This window comes from Rhinatrema bivittatum, chromosome 8 (genome assembly GCF_901001135.1).
Source record: "Rhinatrema bivittatum chromosome 8, aRhiBiv1.1, whole genome shotgun sequence".
Lineage (NCBI taxonomy): Eukaryota > Metazoa > Chordata > Amphibia > Gymnophiona > Rhinatrematidae > Rhinatrema > Rhinatrema bivittatum.
The window spans coordinates 221,410,195-221,430,951 of record NC_042622.1 but is presented as its reverse complement, the minus strand read 5'-3'; the positions used below and the strand labels follow the sequence as shown (position 1 = coordinate 221,430,951).

Sequence of the window (20,757 nt, the reverse complement as noted above, 5' to 3'; positions counted from 1 at the left end):
GCAGATTTTATAAATCTGCGCACACGCGTACTTTTGTTCGCGCACCAGGCGCGAACAAGAGTACGCGGGATTTTAATAGATCCCATTAAAATATGGGGTCGGCGCGCGCAAGGCTGCCCAAAATCGGCAGCCTGCACGCGCTGAGCCGCGCAGCCTGCCTCCGTTCCCTCCGAGGCCGCTCCAAAATTGGAGCGGCCTCGGAGGGAACTTTCCTTCCACCACCCCACCCCCGGCCCTATCTAAACCCCCCCCTACCTTTGTCGGCAAAGTTACGCCTGCTTCCAGCAGGCGTAACTTTGTGCGCGCCGGGCCGGCTGCCGCACTTCATGTTCCGGTCCGGAGGCCGCGGCCATGCCCCCGGGCCAAAACCACGCCCGTGGCACCGCCCCCGAAACACCGTGTCACTCGTGACACGCCCCCAAAATGGCGTGACACGCCCCCGAAACACCGTGTCACTCGTGACACGCCCCCCAACACGCCCCTCCATGCAAGCCCCGGGACTTACACGCGTCCCGGGGTTTGCGCGCGCGCCGCCGAGCCTATGCAAAATAGGCTCAGCGTATTTTATGCGTGTACCCCTTTGAAAATCTACCCCTTAGCGCGTAACCCACCTACGCGCGTAAATCCAATGGATTTGCGAGCGTAGGCTTTTTAAAATCTACCCCCTAGTGTTTGTTCTCCCATTCATGTGGGTGCTTGGTCCTAGCCACCTTTTACCATACTTTTTGGTCAAGCCCAGTTCTCTTGCTTGTTCCATGTTTTCTCTGTCCTACTGACAAGAATGATCTAGATCTGTCTCTCTGGGTCTTTTCCACACCAGCTGCATTTCCATGACTTTCCCGCTGGAACAACTTTCATCACTCCTTTCTATGTATCCAGATCACACCACTCTTCTTTCCCTCATCTTCTATGTGATCTCAGTCCCATTCAGCCTTTTCCTATCTTCTTCACTCCTGACCTTGTTACTGTCACCCCAAACATCCAGTTTAGCATTCTCATCAGTCGCTCACTGCTTCTTGCTCTCTGGCTCCAACACTAGCACAGAGGTTATATTACTGTCTTGTATACCTTTTCCTTATAACCAGGCTGGGGTTGCCTATAATACTGCTCCTTGTTCTTCTGAATTTAAATGGAAGCATGATCTCACAGGGAGTGGGAGGTACTGGAAAACCTGGGCTAGATTAGAATTTGTTGCTGACATGAGGGTGGGCTGGCTCTCATGACCTATTTGTGAAACTCAAATCCAATAGCATGGTGGGATTTGTTGGTCTCAAATTCCTCTAGATAAAATAGGGCTACAGACACCAGGGTATGTTGGGCTGGCAATGTAATTAACTCTGAATGTCTAGAATAGATACATTTGGAGTGATCTGATCAATGCAAGCAGCCTGGAACCAAGGGTTGGAATTTGGCCCTAACAGCAAAGATTTATGCACACATTTAATTGTGTGCATGCATTTTAAAAAGATTAGCAGGATGTCTAATCCTCCTGCTTTGGCAATGGTCATAATGCAATTGTGGAGTGGCAGCTGGTACCATCCTTAACAGAAGGCTTGGGAGTACTCTTAATGGCGTGGCAACTGCTACTACCCTAAAAACTTGTTGGGCAGACTGAATTGACCATTTTGGTCTTTATCTGCCTTCATTCACTATGTTACTATGTGTCCCCACTGGGTTTGGATGGCAGGGCACCCCCCTCCCCCATATTGTACAGGTTTTGAATTTCAGGCAAAAGGCCAAGAAGGAACCATCCACAGCTCAGGGCTCAGACCCTGCACTTGATCCATAGTAAAAATGAAGCCAAGCATGAGACACATTGCCATTTTGGGAGTAACATTGGGGACTGGATTTAAACTGCCATCTCACTGACTGTTGATTTGTAGCTATTGCTTTTCTAGGGCATATTAGAAGTCTGGTTATGGATGTCCAATGGAGCAATCCAGGCTGATAAGTTCTCTGGTGAAAGACCAACAAGTAGGGAACAAGAATGTGGATTTTTTTAGGAGTCAGAGAATTAGAAAGTTCCAAGTCTGGGGAGACCAGCTGCATTGGAAGGGGAGGAGGGTGTCTTCCACACAGAACTCCAGCTCGTCTCAAGCAAGTGTTTGTTTGAGGAATGTGAATTAGAAAAGCTGGAAATTCCTTGATTAAGCTTACAATCCAGTGGGAGCACTGAGAGGAGAGGATCATCTTGCTGGTAGCTGAAGAGGGTCAGTAAGTATTGCTTTGGAAATTTTAAAATTTAAAATGTTTTGGGGTTAGGTAAAATATTGGAGTATATTCTTTAGTGTGTGTGTATGTTATAAAATTCAAGCCAAAAGGTAGGAAAAAGATTAGAGTTTATGTGTTTGTTATTAAAAGCTAGCCAAAAGGTAGGAAAAAGCTTAGAGTTTGTGTGTTTGTTATAAAAAAAAAAAAAAGCTAGCCAAAAGATAGGAAAAAGCATCAGCAGGAGACACTTTCACATTAAAAATCAATCAGCTTTTTATTTAAAAAACAGGAATGCCTCAGGCCTTATCAAGAGTTAATTATCCTGTTGCAGGTTGTTACCAGATTAATAGTGAATATACCAATAAATTTAAAGGAATCTTATTTACATATTCCTAATCCCTTAGCAACCTAAACTTAATTATGAACTCAATAAAAATAAGATGAAGGCAGCTATCCAGCAGCAAGAGGGAGGCCTTCCAGTCTTTTGCATCAAATGTCACATGCATGATTTTTTACCTGCCGGTAAGAGGTTGTATGTGTGCAAGCAGTGACAATTGCTTCTGGCTGTCAGAGAATGATTCTGATCTCAGAAAACTAGAGTGGCAGACCTAGAGGAGCTGAGGTTTATTGATGAGACCTTCAGGGACATAGTAGCCAAGTCCCAACTCCTGGTCAGATAATATCAACTTGGTGCAGCTGGAAGTGATCCTGTAACAAGGATCTGCTCTCAAGGTGATGCATTGTTGTTAAGGGTTCAGACCATGGACACTGGTATCCTGCCAACGGGCTCTGACTCGGGGGGGGGGGGGAGGGGCTAATCTCATATAAACACACAATTACTGAGATTATACCTGGGGGCTTGAACCCAGGGGCTTATCCCCCTACACAAATGGCCACACACAATTACTGGGATTATACCTGGGGGCTCGAACCCAGGAGTTTATCCCCTACACAGATAATCACACACGATTACTGGGATTATATCTGGGGGCTTGAACCCAGGAGCATATCCCCAACACAAAGAGCCACACAAACTTTGATTTTGGTACATCACGGTTCCAGGTAAGGAAGTAAGTTTATTTGAGCAATAGGAGGATAGAACAAATAAAATCAGATCATATAGAAGAAGTAATGGTAGATAATGACAATTGCTACAGAGATATAAAAAACTTACATTTCCAAAGGATCAGCCGTACCATCACGTCAGGGTTCTCTCTCGCCCCTCTCTTTCTTGCTGTCTCCCCTTATACACTACAAACCCTTGTGAAAGCAGCGGTGTTCCCTCCCTCTGAGTTCTTATTAGTTTTCAGAAACAGCTGTGTAGCCTTCATTCTCTCTCAGACTTTAGTATAAGTTAATTGCTAGTTTTCTTATCATAGACTTAGTGGAATAACTAAATAAACAGACTCTTGCCTGTTTGTAAACATTTCACAGTGTAAGACAGTAAACAGGAGTTCACTCAGAGGTTGGCCTGTGGCCTTCAAACCAGTCTGTGTCTGGGTGAAAACTCTGAATCTGTACAGCCTAACCTCTATATACATCCTTAGCAAAAGTAACAAAAAATGACTCCAACAATTTTCCTTTCGAACTGAGGATCAAATTTGAATTAATGACTGGAAGGGAGACAATAAGTAAATCCATGACCCTAGCACTAAACTTTCAAAAGGGAAACTTTGATAAAATGAGAAAAAATAGTTAGAAAAAAAACTGAAAGGTGCAGCTACAAAGGTAAAGAGTGTACAATCGACATGGACATTGTTAAAAAAATACCATCTTAGAAGTGCAGGCCAGATGTATTCCACACATTAAGAAAGGTGGAAGGAAGGCCAAACGATTACCGGCATGGTTAAAAGGTGAGGTGAAAGAGGCTATTTTAGCCAAAAGATCTTCCTTCAAAAATATGAAGAAGGATCCATCTGAAGAAAATAGGAAAAAGCATAAACATTGGCATGTTAAATGTAAGACATTGATAAGACAGGCTAAGAGAGAATTTAAAAAAAAGTTGGCCATTGAAGCAAAAACTCATAATAAAACCTTTTTAAAAATATATCCAAAGCAGGAAGCCTGCAAGGGAGTCAGTTGGACCCTTAGATGCTCAAGGGGTTAAAGGGACACTTAGGGAAGATAAGGCCTTCGTGGAAAGACTATGGGCCGGATTTTAAAAAGGTTACATGCGTAAATCCGGAAGATTTATGCATGTAACCGGGCTTATGCCCGGTGATTTGCGTAAAGCCCCAGGACGCGTGTAAGTCCTGAGGCTTTACTAAAGGGGCGGGGCATGGGCGGGGTCAGAGGCTCTAGTCACAGTGGCCATTTGCCACTGTACTTGGGATCACGCGCCGGCAGTCGGCCAGCGCGCGCAACTTACTTCAGCCCCAGGGCTGAAGTAAGTTTAGAAACGAAAAAAGGTAGGGGGGAAAGGGCAGGGGAGGTAGGGGAAGGGAAGGTGGGGTGGAGGGGAGGGAATGGGGGAAGACAGTGAGGCTCGGAGCAGGTTTGGCACGCACAAGGTGCACAATTGTGCACCCCCTTGCGCGCGCCAACCCCGGATTTTATAACATGCGCGCGCATGTTATAAAATCAGGCGTACATGTGTGCGCACACTGGTGGCGTTTGCACATGTACGCCCACACGCTCCTTTTTAAAATCTACCCCTAAATAAATAGTTTGGTTTGGTGTTTACCAAGGAGGAAGCTGGGGAGATACCTATTCTGGAGAAGGTTTTCAATTGTGATAAGTCAGATGAACTGATCCAAATAATGTGGAAGATGTAGTAGGCCAGATTGACAAAGTGGACCAGATGGTATACATCCCAAGTTTCTGAAAGAACTCAAAAACGAAATTTCAGATCTATTAGAAGTAATTTGTAACTTTCATTAAAATCATCCATTGTACCTGAAGTCTGGAAGATGGCCATTGTAACCCTGATGTATAAAAAGGGCTCCAGAGGAGTTCTGGGAAAATATAGACCAGTGAGCCTGACTTCAGTGGTGCGAAAAGTCGTGGAAACTATTATAAAGAATGAAATCACAGAACATTTAGATAGACATGGTTTAATGGTTCACAGCTAGCATGGATTTACCCAAGGTAAGTCTTGCCTCACAAATCTGCTACATTTTTTTTGAAGGGGTTTATAAACATGTGGATAAAGGTGAACCGGTAGATGTGGTGTATTTGGATTTTCAGAAGGCATTTGACAAAGTCCCTCATGAGAGGCTTCTAAGAAAAGTAAAAAGTCATGGGATAGGAGGTGATGTCCTTTTGTAGATTGCAAGCTGGTTAAAAGACTGAAATCGAGAGTAGGATTAAATGGTCAGTTTTCACAGTGGAAAAGGGTAAACAGTGGAGTGCCTCAGGGATCTGTACTTGGACCGGTGCTTTTTAATATATTTATAAATGATCTGGAAAGAGATACGACGAGTGAGGTGATCAAATTTGCGGATGACACAAAATTTATGCAGAGTAGTTAAATCACAAGCAGATTGTGATACATTACAGGATGACCTTGCAAGACTGGAAGATTGGGCGTCCATATGGCAGTTGAAATATAATGTGGAAAGTACAAGGTGATGCATATTAGGGAAAAATAACCCATGCTATAGTTACACGATGTTAGGTTCCATATTAGGAGCTACCACCCAGGAAAAAGATCTAGACATCATAGTGGATAATACATTGAAATTCTCAGCTCAGTGTGCTGCAGCAGTCAAAAAAGCAAGCAGAATGTTAGGAATTATTAGGAAGGGAATGGTGAATAAAACGGAAAATGTCATAATGCCCCTGTGTCGCTCCATGGTGAGACCACACCTTGAATACTGTGTACAATTCTGGTCGCCGCATCTCAAAAAAGATATAATTGCGATGGAGAAGGTACAGAGAAGGGCTACCAAAATGATAAAGGGGATGGAATGGCTCCCCTATGAGGAAAGACTAAAGAGGTTAGGGCTGTTCAGCTTGCAGAAGAGACAGCTAAGGGAGGATATGATAGAGGTCTTCAAATGAAAGAACTTGAACAGGTAAATGTGAAATGGTTATTTTACTCATTTGGATTATACAAGGACTAGGGGGCAGTCCATGAAGTTAGCAAGTAGCACATTTAAAACAAATCAGAGAAAATTATTTTCCACTCAATGCACAATTAAGCTCTGGAATTCATTGACAGATTATGTGGTTAGGGTAATTAGTGTAGCTAGGTTTAGTAAAGGTTTGGAGAAGTTCCCGGGGAAGTCCATAAAGTGCTATTAATCAAAAGGGAATAGCCAATGCTTGTTGCCAGCGTTAGTAGCCTGGGCCCTATTTAATGTTTGGGTATTTGCCAGGTACTTGTCACTTGGATTGGTCACTGTTGGAGACAGGATACTGGGCTTGATGGACCCTTGCTCTGACCAAATATGGTATATCTTATGCTCATGTTTAATTTCTATTCTCAATAGATTATAACCACGAGGAAATCCTTTTTAAGTACTTATTTTTGCAAACAATCCATTTTATATTTTTTTATTCAGGGAATTAGTATCAGATTTCTTCAAAGTGCTTATTTATACAATCTCCAGGCTCCTGCCCACAATGGGCTTCAACCAGCATCACATAGAAGCTCACAGATGTTACGTCATTTACTATTTCACATGAATTAATTTTCTGTGCAGTTATGTAAACACCCAATTTTCCTTGTTATGATCCCACTTAAACCAATGATACAAATGAACTTATCTCGAAACGTTCTTCATTACTTCCTTTCGAGCAGACTCAATGTTCTCCTGTTTAAATCTCACTCACTGCGGTGCTCCCACTATCCTGTGCCCGTTTCTGACATTGCCAAGGTTTCGGCGTGTCACCAGGCCTGCTTCAGGGGACTCAGCGTTTTACTGCAACCAAAAGGAATACATTACTCCACTATTACTAACATTTTCATGTTAAACAAGCTCAAGCAGTGGAACTTACTTCTTTTCCTTTTTTCAACCTTGCTCAGCTTTTACCTGCAGCTCTTTAAAGATGGCGCCAGACGCCTGCACATCCACTAACCTAAGCAACCCTGTTATTATTGGTGACTGGCTACTTCATTTCCCACCAATCCGGTTCCTTCCTTTACATAAAGACTGACCAATCAGCTTCTTTATTTAAACCCGCGGGAGATACCGTCTCCAATTGAAGAATCCAACGCTGTTCTTTTTGCAGAAGTTTCTGGTTCAGTTTCCCCCCTCTTCCTTCGCAGCATAACACCTCCAATACCGTGCATTTCACATCAGCAAATTCATGTCCTTTCTCTGAGCAGTGTTCCACCAGCGGAGCCTCCATTATTTTTACATTTCAATGCACTCTTATGTTCGATCAATCGAGTCTTTAATTTTCTCATTGTCTTCCCAATGTAAAGCAAGAAGCACGGGCACCATACTGCATAGACTACTTTACTCAAAAGGTAAATTACTATTAGTTTGTGCCTGTGCACACATTGAGCAGTTCTCACATGGGTAATGCGCCACATGCTCGATCTCTTGTGCTGCCTCATCCTTATAAAAAGAATGCACTTCTTGATCTTTAATGTTACTACCGCGGCTATACGCAATGGGCCAGATTTTAAAAGCCCTACACGCGTATTTTCAAAAGGCCCGGCGACGCGCGTAAAGTCCCAGGACGCATGTAAGTCCCGGGGCTTTTCTGAATGGGCGGGCAGGGGGGTGGTATGGGGCGGGGGCTGGGCGGATGGTCCAGGGGCGGGGCGGGGTGGTCCGGGGGCGAGGTGGGAGCGAGGACTCAGGCACAGCGGCTGTGACGGGGGATCTCGCGTTGGCAGTCGGCCGGCGCGCGCAACCCAAATTGTGCGGAAAGCAATGAAGAGAGCACAATGGAACAACAGAGATCTGTTACTAAACACAAAGAAAAAAGAGAGTGTTAAAGGGCTGACTTGTGTCCTACCATACTCTCCAGAAATCCAAGCAGTATCAAAAAGTATCAGACGACACTGGCATATATTACAATTGTATCCAGTTTTCAAGGAACAGCCGCTCGCTGGGGTACATTTTAAAACACAGCGCGCGCACGTACTTTTGTTCGTGCACCAGGCGCGAACAAAAGTACGCCGGATTTTATAAGATACGCGCGAAGCCGCGCGTATCTTATAAAATCCGGGGTCGGCACGCGCAAGGGGGTGCACATTTGTGCAACTTGCGCGCGCCGAGCCCTGCGCGCGCTGCCCGTTCCCTCCGAGGCCGCTCCGAAATTGGAGCGGCCTCGGAGGGAACTTTCCTTCCGCCTCCCCCCACCTTCCCCTCCCTTCCCCTACCTAACCCATCCCCCCAGCCCTATCTAAACCCCCCCTACCTCTGTCGCACAAGTTACGCCTGCTAGAGGTAGGCATAACTTTGCGCGTGCCGGGCCAGCTGCCGCGCGCCATGTTCCGGTCCGAGGGCTGGTCCGGAGGCCGCGGCCATGCCCCTGGAATGCCCCCGGGCCGAAACCATGTCCGCGGCACCGCCCCCAGATGATGCGCCGACTGCGTCACGCCCCCAACACGCCCACCCCAAGAAAGCCCTGGGACATACATGCGCACCGGAAGCCTATGCAATATAGGCTCGGCGTGCACAGGGCCGTTTTAGAAGGGTTACGCACATACCTTATGCGTGTAGCCCTTTTAAAATCTGGCCCATTGTGTATAGCCACGATAGTAACATTGAAGATCAAGAAGTGCATTCTTTTTATAAGGAAGAGGCAGCACAAGTGATCGAGCACGTGGCGCATTACCCATGTGAGAACTGCTCAATGTGTGCACAGGCACAAACTAATAGTAATTTACCTTTTGAGTAAAGTAGTCTATGCAGTATGGTGCCCGTGCTTCTTGCTTTACATTGGGAAGACAATGAGAAAATTAAAGACTCGATTGATCGAACATAAGAGTGCATTGAAATGTAAAAATAATGGAGGCTCCGCTGGTGGAACACTGCTCAGAGAAAGGACATGAATTTGCTGATGTGAAATGCACGGTATTGGAGGTGTTACGCTGCGAAGGAAGAGGGGGGAACCTGAACCAGAAACTACTGCAAAAAGAACAGCGTTGGATTCTTCAATTGGAGACGGTATCTCCCGCGGGTTTAAATGAAGAAGCTGATTGGTCAGTCTTTATGCAAAGGAAGGAACCGGATTGGTGGGAAGTGAAGTAGCCAGTGACCAATAAAAACAGGGTTGCTTAGGTTAGTGGATGTGCAGGCGTCTGGCGCCATCTTTAAAGAGCTGCGGGTAAAAACTGAGCAAGGTTGAAAAAAGGAAAAGAAGTAAGTTCCACTGCTTGAGCTTGTTTAACATGAAAATGTTAGTAATAGTGGAGTAATGTATTCCTTCTGGTTGCAGTAAAACGCTGAGTCCCCTGAAGCAGGCCTGGTGACACGCCGAAACCTTGGCAATGTCAGAAACGGGCACAGGATAGTGGGAGCACCGCAGTGAGTGAGATTTAAACAGGAGAACATTGAGCCTGTTCGACAGGAAGTAATGAAGAACGTTTCGAGATAAGTTCATTTGTATCGTTGGTTTAAGTGGGATCATAACAAGGAAAATTGGGTGTTTACATAACTGCACAGAAAATTAATTCATGTGAAATAGTAAATGACGTATCATCTGTGAGCTTCTATGTGATGCTGGTTGAAGCCCATTGCAGGCAAGAGCCTGGAGATTGTATAAATAAGCACTTTGAAGAAATCTGATACTAATTCCCTGAATAAAAAAATATAAAATGGATTGTTTGCAAAAATAAGTACTTAAAAAGGATTTCCTCACGGTTATAATCTATTTAAAATTTAATACGTGAGGATTTGGAAGCCGTTTGTGATTTAAATAATTGACTTCGATAGAAGTAATTTCTATTCTCAGCATTTATTATCGATATTTGAATTGTGCTCATCCCAAAGCATTCTGGGAGAGGCAGAACCGTCCCAGAATGCACCTGGTGCTGGCGGTGCCACATGGTTGGACTGTGTTTCATGAGATGCTACTGCTGGTCTAGTGATGATTTTTTTTTTCTCCGTACAGTACAAGCAGGTGGAGCAATACATGTCTTTCCACAAGCTGCCTGCTGACTTCCGGCAGAGAATTCATGACTACTATGAACACCGCTACCAGGGGAAGATGTTTGACGAGGACAGCATCCTGGAGGAGTTGAATGAGCCCCTGAGAGAGGTAGGGAACAGCCTTGAAACGATAGGGGTAGCATGTGCTCAGATTCAAGGGGGCCTGAAACCTTGTTGCCTTTCTCTAAAGCTGTTTTGGGAGCTCAGGGTTCCACTCCCACCGTATGCCGTTATAACATTTCAGCCTAATTTCACAACCTCAGGTCTTCGGACTTGAGTCTGGAGGTCCCTTCCCCCCTCACCTCCCCTGAAGCAAGGACGCAGCTTCTGAGCTAAAGGAGCAGCTCCCCTTACGCAGTTCCAAGGAGTCTGGTCACTCCTTTTCTTCCCTCTAGTCCTCTCTCTCTCCTGTCACACAAGTGATAGTGCGTACTATAATGAGGGGCATTAATAACGGGGCTCTTTGGAGTCAATCGCTGAAGCAGCCATATATCAAAGAAAAACCTATAGCAGAGGGGACCTTGCAGCACAGGGAGAGATGGAGAGATGCTTGAAGTAGAGCGAGTCTCTGATGAGAAGAAGGAGCGGAGGGCAACAGGCAGCCAAGCACGACTGGGATCAGGAACGTTGTTTTTCTTTCTGCTTTTGTGCTTCCCAGGCCTCTTCCTCTCCATCTCTCTTATCCTCTGCCATTCTCTGGTTCCGTCTCTCCTTCTCAAGCGCATTATTTGCTCCTTCTTTCCTCTTATCAGGAGATTGTGAACTTCAACTGTCGGAAGCTGGTGGCTTCCATGCCCCTGTTTGCCAATGCAGACCCCAACTTTGTCACAGGGATGCTCACCAAGCTCAAATTTGAAGTGTTCCAGCCCACAGATTACATTATCCGGGAGGGTACTATTGGTAAAAAGATGTACTTCATCCAGCATGGCGTGGTCAGCGTGCTCACCAAGGGCAACAAGGAGATGAAACTTTCGGATGGCTCCTACTTTGGAGGTAAGAAACCCATTATTGCCCCCAAAGCAAGGTTTCTGTTCCATTTCCTCCTCCTCATTTTCCTTCACTCCCAGTTGTCATCAGAAGCCTCCCGCTTTCTGATCTCCATTCAGTGCTCATCCAGGAGACATTCATGCACATGGTTTCTTCTCTCTCCTTCCCATCTGATTCTGGTAAGAGAAGTCTCGTGGCAGATGCCATCCCATGGCTTTCATCAGAGATCTCTTAGGCATGGTCTGTCTCCTTTCATCTCTCCGTTTGGCTCATCGGTTGACCATCATGTATGGATTTTCTCCTTTTTCGGTCTCCCACTCTGAGTACCAGTGCTAGGCCTGGCGCTGATTGCTTTTGCACCTTGCCCAGGGCTGGGGTGCATTTCCAGAGCAGTGAAGCAGGCCTTCCAAGCATCTTCTGATAACCGTCTCTGGGCTTTCTTTTGTGATCCCCAGAAATCTGCTTGCTGACCCGAGGCCGTCGTACCGCCAGCGTTCGGGCTGATACTTACTGCCGACTCTACTCCCTCTCTGTGGATAACTTCAATGAAGTGCTGGAGGAGTATCCCATGATGAGGAGGGCCTTCGAGACCGTCGCCATTGACCGGCTAGACAGGATAGGTAAGGGTAAATGGACACACACAGAAGTCTGTGTGTGCTTCCTCAGGAACATACACTGTACATGTATATGCGCAGCTCTTCCCTTCTTACCTCAGTGACCATTGGTGGCTAGGCTTAGCTACCGGCACCTTTAGGGACAGAGAAATGGAGTTTGATAACATGAGTTGCTCTGTGGGCTCTGAGCAGCAGTGACATCGACCCTTGCTCCATTGTTCCAGATTCCCCACCCTAGGGAGACACTGGTCTGAGGGAAGGGATACCCTGCCATGTTGCCATTTTTCCAAATGGAGTCACAGTGTATATACACAGTATGACTCATTGATTCTACAGAGGGACTACAAATGTTCTGAGAAAATGGGCAAGCAGCTAGCAGCTGAGATAATATATTTATTTTTATTTATTTTATTTTATAACTTTTATATACCGGCATTCGTAAAAAACAGCTGGATACGTCTATTATCCATCCAACAGCAAGTAACATAACTACATCACTGAAATCGATGCAAACCCTCACAAGTCATCTAACCTTCCCTACTGCCTAACCTAAATATATGGAAATGTACTCTGCACCCTATCTTATTTTATATCTCTCTGTATTGTAATTCTTTCAGAAAGCCTCAACCGCAACTTGCCATAATATTACCCAGTCCACCTCCCCACCCATCCTCCTGAAAGGAATCCTAACTGCGACCCTTCGCACCAGCAGCCTACTACCCTGCCAACCACCCATTTCCTCCTCCTGAAATGTGTCTCCCCGCTATACCCATCATACACTACCCCATGCGACGTATTTTCCACCCAACACACAATCACACCCTCACACAACATAAATCTCTAGTGCCCATCATGATCACACCCCTCACCCAACTTCTAGGTCTGGCCACCTTAGCCATCACCCTCTGCAACGCCCAATCAATCATAAAGAAAGCGCCAATCCTACAAGACCTACTCACTGACACCTGCCCTGATATTTGTGCCATTACTGAATCATGGCTAAAGAATTCAGACCAGGTCTTCATTAACCAACTCCCAACACAGACGTACGACATCTTCTCCATCCCTAGGCCCAAGAACAAAAGAGGAGGTGGCATTCTCCTAGCCGCCAAGAAACACCTGAACCTCAAACTACAAACCAGCTCCCCCTCCCCCCCGAGACTCGAGATTGGGCTCTTTAATTCCAAAGCCCTGCAGGTCTGCCTCATCTACGCCCCCCTGGTATGCTGGAACAGGACCCCTCCCCCCTCATTGAATACATCACCAACAATATAAAGCCAGACACCCCAGCAGTGATACTTGGAGATTTCAACCTCCACGTAGACACCCACCCCCTCACCACATCTTGCGAAACCCTACTTGTCTCTCTCAAAGCCCTGGGCTTCAAACAGCTCATCTCCAAACCCACGCACAAAGCTGGGCACACACTCGACCTCCTTTTTGTTAATACCTGCATCTCTACACCCCATGCACCAATCCCCACACCCATCCCCTGGTCCGACCATTACCTCATCAATGCCCAACTCACCATCAACAACAATGCCTCCAACACAAAATCACATAAAAAGACAATTTCCTACCATAAACCATGTTCCTCGGAAGAACTCTCCCAAGCCTTCAATAAAGTAAGTGAAAACCTCGACCTTACCAACCCAGATAATGCCCTCCTCTCATGGGATAAGCTCACCGCTGACATAGCCAACGACACTTGCCCCATCATCCACAAAGTAATAAACCCCAACCAAACAGAAAGAAAACCATGGTATACCAGTGAACTTAAAAAATTAAAACAAGACCTTAGAGCCAAAGAACGCTCCTGGCGTAAGCAACCCACCCCTACACTCAAAACAGTCTACAAACACACCCTACACCTATACCGACAAGCAACACTCCACGCCAAACGTGACTTCTATGCAGCAAAAATTCACAACTACAAATTCAATCCCACCGCCCCATTCTCCTATGTAGCAGAACTCACAAAACCTACTACCCCATCCCCCCAGGAAGATAATAGCATAGAGAAATGCAATAAACTCGCAGATTACTTTAAAAATAAAATCACCAATATTCTCACTCGCCTCCCCCCTAACCCCACTCCCGTCGATCTTCCACCCACCACCAACAACATTAACCTCACATCCCTTGATCTCACCACCACGATGGAAGTCGAATCCATCTTAAGAAAGATGCGGCCAGCCACCCACATCGCCGACAACATCCCATCTAAACTCCTCCTCAATATTCCTTCCGTCATAGCAAGACCCTTAGCGGATATCATAAACTGCTCCCTCACCTTCGGGACGGTTCCTGACCCGCTTAAACTCGCCATTGTAAAGCCCCTACTGAAAAAGGCCACCCTCAACCAAAATGACCCTGCAAACTATAGGCCCATCTCCAACCTGCCTTTTGTTTCTAAAATCCTGGAGAAAGTGGTCAACACACAACTTACCGACTTCCTAGAAGACAACAATATCCTCCATCCCGCCCAGTACAGCTTTCGTAAAAACCGAAGCACGGAAAAGCTCCTACTTGCATTAACAGATACCATCCTAAAAGGTATGGACCACGGCCAATCATACATTCTAGCCCTCCTAGATATCTCAGCAGCTTTCGATACGGTGAACCACAAAATCTTAATATCACGCTTAGCAGAGATAGGCATCGCAAACACAGCCCTATCGTGGTTCTCCTCTTACCTTGACCACAGAAAATATTTAATCAAACTCGATAAATCCGAATCTACACACATTCCTCTTGCACAAGGCGTTCCCCAGGGCTCCTCCCTTTCCTCCACCCTCTTTAACATATATCTACTCCCTCTCTGCCACCTCCTATCTAAACTGGAACTAAAATTCTTCTTGTACGCTGACGACGTACAAATACTTATCCCCATACAAAAATCACTCAACGAAACCCTGCACTTCTGGGAAACATGCCTTGCATCTATCAATTCCCTCCTTTCCAACCTACACCTTGCACTCAATACCTCAAAAACTGAAATTCTTATTATTACTAATCAACCCAGCCTTTCCATCCACCAAACGCATCAAAACACTTCACAAAATCTCACGCATCCGCACACTGTCAGAGACCTAGGAGTTTCCCTAGATACTCAACTAAGCTTCAAATCTCACATCAACTCGCTCCTAAAAGGGGGCTTCTATAAACTACAAACCCTCAAAAAACTAAAACCTCTCCTCCACGTACACGACTTCCGCACTGTTATGCAAACCACCATGCTATCAAGACTTGATTATTGCAACTCACTGCTAATAGGCCTTCCCTCCTCCACAATCAAACCCCTCCAAATCTTACAAAACGCCATGGCCCGCATCCTCACAAACTCAAGAAAGACTGATCACATCACTCCCATACTTCAAGACCTCCACTGGCTCCCAATCACCTATCGCTCTCAATACAAAACACTCACTATCATACATAACACACTATACAAAAATAATTCCCCATGGATCGAAGATATGCCACACTTCCGCCAGGCCAACCGCCCCACCAGAAACACCCTTGCTGGCACCCTCTACACCCCTTCACTCAAAATCGCTCACCTCACCACCACCAGAGAGAGAGCCTTCTCCATCGCCGGCCCCACCCTCTGGAACTCCCTCCCCGCAGAGCTCCGACTAGAACCATCACTTAATCAATTCAAAAAAAGAATCAAGACCTGGTTATTTAAACAGGCCTATCCCAACACGTCACAATCCTAGCTCTGTAACTCCTTTGCAACACTTTTATTTCCCCACACCCTCACTGTTTCCCCTTCCCTCCTGCCCCCCCCTCACCTCCCCCCACCCACCTCCACCACCCTCCTTCCTCTAAGCAGCTTCCTCTTACTGTTACCAACTCACCATCCTCACTGTTACCCACAGCTCACTTGTACAGTTTCACCCCCCCTCCCCCCCACTTATTACACCCTTTCCCCCCGCCTCTTGTACAATTACTCATAATGTTCGCCATATCCCCTGTACAGCACCCCTCCCTCCCTCCACCACCCTACCCTCTTCCCCCCTCCCCATTATTGCCCCTGCTTCCCCCTGCCACCCACCGCCTCCCTCAGCCCCTCCTCCTCGCACCACCTCCCCTTGTACTTAATTAATTTTGTCTAACTTTGTATAATATTATCTAATTCTTGTCTAATATGGTTTATCATATATAATCGCGTTTTAACTGTGACGCATGTTGGCACCACAGTAAAGTTAACCTACCTTTTAACTATTTATCTTTCCTCCACCTATCATTGTAATTTCCTTTCTCAGTTACATGTAAACCGACATGATGTTTTATAGACAATTGTTTATAGACATGATGTTTTATAGACAATTGTTTATAGACAATTGTAGGGGAATAATTGTTTATAGACAATTGTTTATAGACAAGTGTAGGGGAATAACCTTAAGGTTCAAGAATGGGCAGATGGGGTAATGTGTGCTTGCACTAAGCAGGAAAACAACCTGACAGTATTGGTTGATAATAAATGTGAGCGAGTACTGCAAAGATCACTGATGTGGTCTCTAATGTTCTATAGCTTCTTTGGATAATTTTTCTGTTGGTCTAATAGAAGCCATCGCAGACCATACAGAATTCAGCTTTCTCTAGGACTGATATGACCGCTGACCTCTTGTGCTGAAATTAGGGACCACTTGCCAGTGGAGATGGTCTTGGTTAGACATACCTTAAAGGAAAGTAAAAGACTTTGCTGGTGGGCATAAAATAGCATCTCGCTGACTTGACTGAAGAGACCAAAAGAGTATGAGGAACAATGAGGAGAGGGCTGGAGGAACAGGACTTAAGGAACTGTGGGGAGAGCTGGAGGAATAGCAAGGAGTGGCCTGGGGAGAAGATGGAGCTGGAGAAATAGTGAGGGCAGAGCAGGAGAGGAGACAAGACTGGAGGAACATCAAGGAGAGAACTGAAGAGGAGATAGAACTGGAGCAATATGAGGAGAGGGCTGAAGAGAACTGGAGGAATAGTGGGGAGAGGGCTGGAGAGGAGATGGAGCTGGAGGAACAATGAGGATAGGGCTAGAGAGGAGACAAGACTGGGGGAATGGTGAAGATAGAGCTGGAGAGGAGATGGAGCTGGAGAAATAGTGAGGGCAGAGTAGGAGAGGAGACAAGACTGGAGGAACATCAAGGAGAGAACTGAAGAGGAGATAGAACTGGAGCAATATGAGGAGAGGGCTGAAGAGAACTGGAGGAATAGTGGGGAGAGGGCTGGAGAGGAGATTGAGCTGGAGGAACAATGAGGATAGGGCTAGAGAGGAGACAAGACTGGGGGAATGGTGAAGATAGAGCTGGAGAGGAGATGGAGCTGGAGGAATAGTGAGGAGAGGGCTGGAGAGGAGCTGGAGCTGGAGGAACAGTGAGGAGAGGACTGGAGAGGAGCTGGAGCTGGAGGAACAGTGAGCAGAGGGCTGGAGAGGAGATGGAGCTGGAGCTGGAGGAACAGTGAGCAGAGGGCTGGAGAGGAGATGGAGCTGGAGGAACAGTGAGCAGGGTGCTGGAGAGGAGATGGAGCTGAGCAGTGAGGAGAGAGCAGTGGAAATGCATGAGCATGTGTGCACACATTTCCTTCTTTTATGTGCACTTGCTGGCATTGACAGTTGAGGTCTATAGCCTATACCCTTGCAGCCAAATGGATGGCCCGTGCGCTAGGCAGAGGTCACAGAAGGACAGGACTGGCAGTGAAAACCGTTAGAGCACAGAGCTAGGACCCCTGGAGACTGAAATTCAAATCCCACCCCTGCCAAGCAAGCCACACACTTTTCTGTCTCTCCTCCAGGACCATCCTTAATCCTTCTCCTCTGCCTGCACAATGCTGCCAAGGTCTGGCACCCTGGAGAGATGGCCGTGCATGGCAAACAGCGGCAGTGCAGTGCCGTCTATAACCTGTGGCCTTTCACGGGACTGCTCCGATCTCTCTGTTTTACCCCCTCAGGAAAGAAGAATTCCATCCTGATGCACAAGGTACAGCATGACCTCAACTCGGGAGTCTTCAACAACCAGGAGAACGAGATCATCCAGGAGATCGTGAAGTATGACCGCGAGATGGTGCAGCAAGCAGAGTTCCACCAGCAGGTCGCCCTCTACCCACCAGTGCAGCCCCAGGTCACCTCCGCCATTGCCACGCTCCAGCAGGCGGTGGCCATGAGCTTCTGCCCACAGATGGCTAGTCCCCTGGTCGGCTCCGGGGCCCTAGGCTCACCCCGGATGATGAGGCGCCTGCAGTACGCCCAGGGTGCCCCCAGCCCTTTCTCCGTCTCCCCCATCCTGCTCCAGCAGCACCCTCTGCACCAGCTGCATCACCCCCTCCCCCACGCTCACCCCCACCCCCACCCCCAGCCCCTGCCCACCTCCAGCAGCACCTTTGCCTCTGCAGTGTCCAGTCCCCCTTCCCAGAGCCCCCTGCAGAGCCGGACCTTTGCCTATGACTCCAAGGGCGAGTCTGGCTCGCAACTCTCGCTGGCTCCGCAGAAGGCCCCGGGCTCGCCTCAGAAGTCAGCTGTCCACAAAAGCACACAAGCCTTACATACAAGCTGCTTAAGTCAGGAGTCCAGGCCTCTGTCTGCCTCCCAGCCTTCTCTTCCTCATGGAGTCTCCCAGACACTCAGCCAAAGCCCCCCGCCGTCGACCCGGGAATCCAGTACATCGATAGGGGGCCAAGCCTGTGTCTGCCCCGGTTCTGGGCCCCAGGCTGGAGTCCGCGGGGCAGTGCCCTCCCGCATCGCACCAGCGCACCAGGCACCAGCGGGCTCGGCGTGCGCAGGAATGCCCCTCCCCGCCGGGGTGCAGCAGGACTCGGGCAGCACCAGGAAAGATTCAGTGGTCAGCGCCCCCGACACGGACCCTATTAAATCCAGGCTCTCTTCCAATTTGTGACCTTGGAACCCTTTGCTGCATCTCAGATGATAAAGACTGAAAGGGGGGGGGGGGGGGGGGAACGGCAGGGACTGACGACACCAGGAGGGGGGAGGGGAGGAAAACATGGGAATGGAGCAGCAGCAAATCATAGCCCCTTAGGAAGCCCCCATATTACCTCCTCCCCCTATGAAAACTCTCACAGGGGGATCACTCACGGCAGGACTGACTGGCAATGATTTGGCTTCAGCATGATCCCCCGAGCATGTAATGTGTGGTGCAGGATGAGCATTAAGCCCACGGCGCCACGCACACACACACACACGGGGCGTGTGGGATCGGTGGGTAGAGGTGGCCCATGGAAGCAGGTCTTAGTCACCACTGCGTGGTCCGGGACTCAGCCCTGGCGAGCCCAACCCTTTCTGCATGATCACGCCAGCGCCTCTCTCCGCCCCTCCCCCGCCTCCGGTCATGGAACGGCGCCAGAAAGGGTCCATTTGATGGGGAGGTTCGGCAGGAGAGTCTCACTTCGCCTCTGGCTTGACCCAAGCAAATATGAAAAATGGTCCAAAAAAAAAAAAAAGGTGAAATTGTTCCAGAGGGGTTTATCAGGGTAGGCTCTTACCTTCACCTGGAGAGGGCTGCATGGGGATGGGGGTGGGTGAGCAGCATTGAGAGCGAGCCTGGAGTTGGGGGCTGGGAGGCAAGGGATCCTGACAGATGAATTGAGCCTTCTCTTTGTACTAATTCATCCTTTCTGTCCCACTCCTGTTTCCTGCTCTAGTCTCCAGTCTATGGCTTACATTAGTGAAACCAGAGAGGTTTATTTATCTCCTGGCATATAAAGAGATTATAAAGCGTATATGCAATATATAATTCTATGTATATACTGTGCGTAGGACATCCCATGTTCTATAAGATGGGCTAACAGCTGTGATAGAAGTGGCGGGAAGAGCCCTTATGTGTATGGAGACTTCAATACTCTGCTTCTCTGTATGTGTATATACAGGATACTGACTGTGTGTACGTTTATACACCCATCCTGAGTGCTGTGTGCGGGGGAGTGTGTGTGTGTGTGCATTTATACACCCATCCTGAGTGCTGTGTGTGGGGGAGTGTGTGCATTTATACACCCATCCTGAGTGCTGTTTGCAGGGGAGTGTGCAGAGTTTGCAGGGGAGTGTGTGTGTGTGCATTTATACCACACACCATCCTGCATGCTGTGTGTGGGGGAGTGTGTGTGTGCGCATTTATACACCCATCCTGCATGCTGTGTGTGGGGGAGTGTGTGTGTGCATTTATACACCCATCCTGCATGCTGTGTGTGGGGGAGTGTGTGTGTGCATTTATACACCCATCCTGAGTGCTGTGTGCTGGGGAGTGTGTGTGTGTGCATTTATACACCCATCCTGAGTGCTGTGTGGAGTGTGTGTGCGTTAATGCACCCATCCTGAGTATTGTATGCAGGGAAGTGTGTGTACGTTTATAAACCCATCTTGAGTTCTGTGTGCTGGGGAGTGTGTGTGCGTTAATGCACCCATCCTGCATGCTGTGTGTGTGGGAGTGTGTGCATTTATACACCCATCCTGAGTGTTGTGTGCGGGGGAGTGTGTGTGCATTTATACACCCGTATTGTGTATGTGTGTGTCTGTTTATAAACGCATCCTAAGTGCAAATGTTATGCTTACTATTTCTCAGTATTATAAGAAGGGTTTCCTATGTATGCTTGTATCCCAGGTCCTTAGTGCCATGTGTGTGTATCCTTATGTGTTTGGATGGTTTTTGTTACAATTTGAAGATTTTACATGGTTATACAGTATATGCTGAACTTGCATTCTATGTGCAGGGTGGTGTGTGCGTGTGGCTATGCAGATTCATGTGCTGTATTCAGGTTTCCCTAAATGTATGCATGTGTATGTAGATCCCATGTGTTAAATACATGGTTCTGTGTGTGTTTGCTGATTCCCCATGTCTGCACATGGTTAGATCATACGTTCTGTATACATAATTCCCTGCACA

General features: G+C 47.3%; 1 protein-coding gene across 1 annotated transcript in view; it reads left to right on the top strand.

Moving 5' to 3' along the window:
• Positions 1–18,759, top strand: part of HCN2 (hyperpolarization activated cyclic nucleotide gated potassium and sodium channel 2) — a 49,774-nt gene extending 31,015 nt beyond the window's left edge. The window contains exons 5-8 of the mRNA XM_029612896.1: positions 10,228–10,374; positions 11,018–11,258; positions 11,708–11,872; positions 17,819–18,759. Coding sequence (XP_029468756.1) covers positions 10,228–10,374; positions 11,018–11,258; positions 11,708–11,872; positions 17,819–18,759 — 1,494 coding nt within the window. The remainder of the gene's footprint in view (positions 1–10,227; positions 10,375–11,017; positions 11,259–11,707; positions 11,873–17,818) is intronic.
• The last annotated feature ends 1,998 nt before the right edge of the window (positions 18,760–20,757 follow it).